At 42.8% G+C, this 6,000-nt stretch overlaps 1 protein-coding gene across 4 annotated transcripts in view; it reads left to right on the top strand.

Annotated features, from left to right (window-relative positions):
• The window catches only part of trappc9 (trafficking protein particle complex 9), a 192,281-nt gene that overhangs the window by 49,994 nt on the left and 136,287 nt on the right, over positions 1-6,000 (top strand). For all 4 annotated transcript variants that reach the window (XM_024257959.1, XM_024257960.1, XM_024257956.1 and 1 more), the window contains one exon: positions 238-401. In XM_024257959.1, the coding sequence (XP_024113727.1) occupies positions 238-401 (164 nt within the window). The remainder of the gene's footprint in view (positions 1-237; positions 402-6,000) is intronic.

The raw sequence follows: 6,000 nt of genomic DNA, 5'->3' as shown, positions 1-6,000 counted from the left end.
CTGGACCCTGTAGCACCATAATACTCCCCCCTTCATGTGTGACAGTCTCTGAGCATAAACATAGATTTTTTAACCTTTGGCAACCAAATTCTCTCTGCTAAAACTTTAACTGACTGCTGACCTTTATTAGACATGAACTCCAAACTTTCTTTTGAGGACGTCAAAGATTAAAATGACTTCTGGATCTTGGATGCTAAATGTGGACACGACTCTTCTTCTCTGTCCATTCTGGACCAGGTCGACTCACAGCTCTCAGCCCATGTCCAAAGAGGAGCTGCCCAGCTCCGTGTCCGTCCAGCTTTTCAATGGGGAGTCTCAGCAGCTCACCATCACCTTGGAGAACATCGGCTCCATAGACATCGAGACTCTGGAGCTCACTTCCAAGATCAACAGCAGCAAAGGTAAGCATAATGAATCCTGCAGTGACTGTGTTTGCCGCTGTAGCTATCTCCTCATTCATCCTTCTTAACAGTAAATGGACATAATTGGCAAAAATAGATGAAAAATAAACACACGGCAACCACAACTTCTCCTGGGGATGCAGTGGTGAAAGCCTTTGGTGTTTTCACAGCTTCTCCTCATTTTTCAAACCTCAGGGACTCGGTGTGTTCAACAGCAGCTCAGATCTCCACGCTTGCTTTTCCTGTTGTGTCTGAAGTGCAGACATCTCCAGGACGAGCTGACAGGGTTTTCTGCAGTCATAAGTGGAAAAGTGAAGCATTGATGGAGCTGTGAGTGTCATGCCCCTTGATGCCTCAGAAGCTCCACTGTACCATTACCTCATCTGTGATCCTCTCCTCAAGAGAAAAAAAACTATTTCTGATGATCAGCAGGCCACGAGAAATCAAGATCACAGACTGGGGATGATGAAACCGGTGCAGTCTTTGGGGCTGTGATGTCCATCCAAAAAGTGATCTTTAATGTCACATTTTGAATTGAAACTTTTCTGAAGAGGTCTGCTTCCCGACAAAGTTTACACCGTTATAAAGCTAATATGTAAAACTTTAATGCTTATAGTCTGGGCTTTTTTTTTTCCTCAATTACAATTTGTTCTAGTATTTTATCTTTAAAACTGTTTTCTGCTGCAGTGCTTGGTACCAATCTTTTTTAAATTCTTTTTTGAACAAATACATTTTTGGTTATTTTACACGATAATTCCGCAATGACCTGTCCAAAAATGCAGCTCCAAGTGGTACATTTTTGTCTCTTTTTTTAAGAATCATAAAATTATAGAACAATCATCATTTGTTTTATAGCAAAAGATCAAATGTGTAGAGATTAAACAAAAATCTGTAAACATCAGAACTTATGTATGTTTTAAACAAAAAATTCTAAGCTAAGAAGTTTTTGAAGTCTTAGTTGACATTTAAAATTTAGCACTATACTAATGGGGGTTGGTGGGGTGGGGGGGTCAATCCTACTCCGTTGTACACAGACGTTCAGACTACTGAGGAGTCGAGTAAAAGAATATCTACTTGGTTTTGGACTGGAACCAGTTTAATTTTACAATATTTGATTGGAAAGTGTTTAGACAATAACATTTACACTCACTGGCAGCTTCATCTGGTCCATCTTGCCAGTACCGGGTTGGACCCCTTGTTCCTTCAGAACTGCCTTAATCCTTGATGGCATAGATTCTATAAAGTACTAAAAGCATTCCTCAGAGTTTGGTCCATGTCAACATGACAGCATCACAGTTGCTGCACATTTGTCTGCCGAACATCCATGATGATAATCTCCTGTTCCTCCACATCCCAAAGGTTCTATTGGGTTCTGGTGAGTGTGGAGGTCATTAGAGTCCAGTGAACTCATTGTTCTAGAAACCAGTCTGAGATGATTCCAGTTTATGACATGGAGTCTTATCCTGCTGGAAGTAGCATCAGAAGATGGTACTCTGTGGTCATAAAGGGATGGACATGGTCAGAACAATACTCAGGTAGACTGTGGGGTTGGAACCATGATCAGTTGGTACTGAGGGGTCCAAAGTGTGCCAAGAAGATATGCCCTAAACCAGAACACCACCAGTCTGAACCGCTGATACAAAGCAGGATGGATCCATGTTTTCATGTTGATGATGTTACCATCTGAATGTAGCAGAAATAGAGACTCATCAGACCAGACAACGTTTTCCATCTTCTATTGTCCAGTTTTGGTAAGTCTGTGTGAACTGTAGACTCAAGTTTCTTGTTCTTAGCTGACAGCAGTGATACCCGCTCTAGTTCATCTGCATTAAGGTTGTTGTGTGTACAGAGAGATGTTATTCTGCAGACCTCGGTTGTATCCAGTGCACTGGGTAACATATTATACATGGAATGGTCAGAGTGCACGCAAGCTGAATTATTTTCAAATCTTGGAAAAAAACAGTGATTATTTGAGTTCCTGTTGTATTTCTATGAGCTGGAACCGGTCTGGTCATTCTCCTCTGACATCAACAAGACATTTCACCCACAGAACTGCAGCTCTCTGGATATTTTCTCTTTTTCTGACCATTCTCTGTAAACTCTAGAGATGGTTGTGGGTGAAAATCCCAGTAGATCATCAGTTTCTGAAATCCTCAAACCACACTGTCTGGAACCAACAACCACGCCACATTCAAAGTCACTTCAATCTCCTTTCTTCCTCATTCTGATGCTCAGTTTGAACTGCAGCAGATCCTCTTGACCATGTCTAGATGCATTGAGTTGCTGTTATGTGACGATCAGACATTTGCGATAATGAGCATACAAATTTCAAATAGCAGACTCATTTCAAACAATTGTTTGTCATCTAATCCGCATCAATAGCTTTTAAGCATAGAAAGACTGTTTTTTTTGTTGGCACCAACACCAGAGCATCGGACAAAACAGATTTATTTCAGTCGCATTTTTAAATGTATTCATGAAAAAAGCTTTTGTAGGAAATACAACATGATACCTTATTGTGTGCTTTTGATCAGTCTGTTAGTATAAGTGTGTTAAGTGATCACCATCATTGATAGGTGGGTGGAGTGATGGGTGGACACAAAAATAGTTATTTGCCCATGTCCCGCCCATTTTCAGCATAATGTAGAAGTGGGCGGAGTTAATAAGGCTGTCGGGTGTTTTTTGTAAAGAGCATCTGTTTTTGTGCAGGGAGTGAATGCATCTGGAGTCGGATGCAGACACCTGCAGAAATAGGGAGACTCATTGGTGCTCACCATCATCATTGGTGAGAAGTCTTGACTTCTGACAGTTTTCTCCACATTTGTCTTACAGCTTTGGTATCTCAGTGCAGAAGTCTTGTTGGGGTGTATGGGAGCTGGCCTGTCAATGGCAAACATTACAAGGCTCTTATTAAAATAGTGTGAACTTAAAGCTGCTCATCTCTAACCGACTCCCCGTTTGAACCACAGGGATTCTGTCAGTCTACTCCCTGCTGGCCACTTTCCAATGCACAAGTTTGTCTCTGCATTTTAAGCACTCCCTTTGAAGTTGAACTGTTGTTGGAAATGATTTATGTTGCAAATATAGTTTTCCCTTCAAGGACAGATTATTTTTAAAGCTGGATGAAGAAGCAAAAGGAGCCGGATTGCATGAGCAGACTGACAAAATGCTTTTGTTTCAGTAACAGCGAGGGAAAAGTTGGTCTTTGAGTTTGAAACAGCTGCCTGATGCCTACCTATAGCCAGGATTTTAATTTTAAAAAGCCAGAGCTGGGATTTACTCATCATAATCTGTGCTATTTTGGAACTTGCATTGGAACAGTGGGCCGTTCATTCATGCATGGATTTAAATACATGGTTAAAACGATCCTTAGTCCTATAAAATACAAACTACAAGTCTGGTCCTGATCTGATCCAGATTTGGTCTGGTCTGATCCAGGTTTTCCCCTGACCTGATCCAGGCCTGGTCCGGATCTGATCCAGATCTGGTCTTGAACTGATTCAGATCTGGTCTTGATCTGATCCAGATTTTGGTCTAACCTGATCAAGACCTGGTCCTGACCTGATCCGGATCTGGTCCTGATCTGATTTAGATCTGGTCTTGATCTGATTCAAATTTTGCCTTGACCTCATCCAGTTCTGGTCCTGAACTGATCCAGATTTTGCCCTAACTTGATCCGGCTCTCGGGTCCTGATCCGATTTAGATCTGGTCTTGATCTGATCCAGATTTTATCGAACTTTATCCAGACCAAGTCCTGATTTTATTCAGATCTGGTCCTGATCTGACCAATTTCTGGTCCTAATCTGACTCATTTCTGGTCCTGATTTAATCCAGATCTGGCCCTGACCTGATTCAGATCTGGTCTTGAACTGATCCAGATTTTGCCTAACCTCATCCAGTTCTGGTCCTCATCTGATTCAAATCTGGTCTTGATCTGATCCAGAGCTGGTCCTGATCTGATCCAGATTTGGTCTGGATCTGATCCAGGTTTTCCCCTGACCTGATCCAGGCCTGGTCTGGATCTGATCCAGATCTGGTCTTGAACTGATCCAGAGCTGGTCTTGATCTGATGAAGACTTTGCCCTGACCTGATCTGGATCTGGTACTAATTTTGCCCTAACCTGATCCAGACCTGGTCCTGACCTGATCCAGATCTGGTCCTGATCTGATTCAGATCTGGTCTTGACCTGATCCAGATCTGGCCCTGATCTGATTCAGATCTGGTCCTAATCAGATCCAGAGGCAGTCCTAATCTGATCCAGATCTTGTCCTGATCTTATTCAGATCTGGTCTTGATCTGATCCATATTTTGCCTTGACCTGATCCAGATCTGGTCCTTATCTGATCCAGAGGTAGTCCTGATCTGATCCAGATCTAGTCCTGATCTTATTCAGATCTGGTCTTGATCTGATCCAGATTTTGGTCTAACCTGATCAAGACCTGGTCCTGACCTGATCCGGATTTTGTTGAACTTTATCCACACCAAGTCCTGATTTTATTCAGATCTGGTCCTGATCTGACCAATTTCTGGTCCTAATCTGACTCATTTCTGGTCCTGATTTAATCCAGATCTGGCCCTGACCTGATTCAGATCTGGTCTTGAACTGATCCAGATTTTGCCTAACCTCATCCAGTTCTGGTCCTCATCTGATTCAAATCTGGTCTTGATCTGATCCAGAGCTGGTCCTGATCTGATCCAGATCTGGTCCTGATCTGATCCAGATTTTTTTTCCCTGACCTGATCCAGACCTGGTTTCCTATGCTGGTTCTCTGAACTTACTTGAGCTCTGGTTTTCTTGAAAATGATTAAGATTAAGATTAAGAAAATCTCTATTAGTCCCACAGTGGGGAAATTGCAATATGCAACAGTACAGGTAGTCAGAATAAGTGAGGATAAAAAATAAAAATAAAATAAAATATACATATACAGAGCTAAAGTGATGGGATACCCTATGCATTGTAAGAAGAGCTGAACAGTAAACATTTTGACTGTTATTGACCAGTTAGGTGTAGTATGTACAGGTATACACAATTATTGCACAGTCTAGTGGTCAATAATTAAAATAATAAATAGTGCTGTACACAGATCTATAGATATTGCTTATGGTGATCCGAATTGTTGGTTGTACAGTCTGACAGCCGCAGGAAGGAAAGATCTCCTGAATCTCTCCTTCACACACCAAGGGTGGAGCAGCCTTCCACTGAAGCTGCTCTCCAGGGCAGACAGAGTGTCCTGGATGGGGTGGGACTCATTGTCCAGCATGGATGTCAGTTTCTGTAGGAGCCTCCTGTCACCCACCTCCCGCACTGAGTCCAGAGAGCAGCCCAGGACAGAGCTGGACTTCCTGATGACTCTGCCCAGCTTCTTCCTGTCCCTCTCTGTGATGCTGCTGTTCCAGCAGACCACACCGTACAGGATGACTGATGACACCACAGAGTCGTAGAAGGTCTTCAGGAGTGGCCCTCTCACTCCAAAGGACCGCAGTCTCCTCAGGAGATAGAGCCTGCTCTGACCCTTCCTGTACAGTGCGTCTGTGTTGTGAGTCCAGTCCAGTTTGTTGTTGAGGTGAACACCCAGGTACTTGTAGGAGTCCACCT

Source organism: Oryzias melastigma, linkage group LG11, assembly GCF_002922805.2.
Source record: "Oryzias melastigma strain HK-1 linkage group LG11, ASM292280v2, whole genome shotgun sequence".
In the NCBI taxonomy this organism is placed as follows: Eukaryota; Metazoa; Chordata; class Actinopteri; order Beloniformes; family Adrianichthyidae; genus Oryzias; species Oryzias melastigma.
Note: the sequence above shows the minus strand (reverse complement) of the source record. Positions and strands in the feature narration are given on the sequence as shown.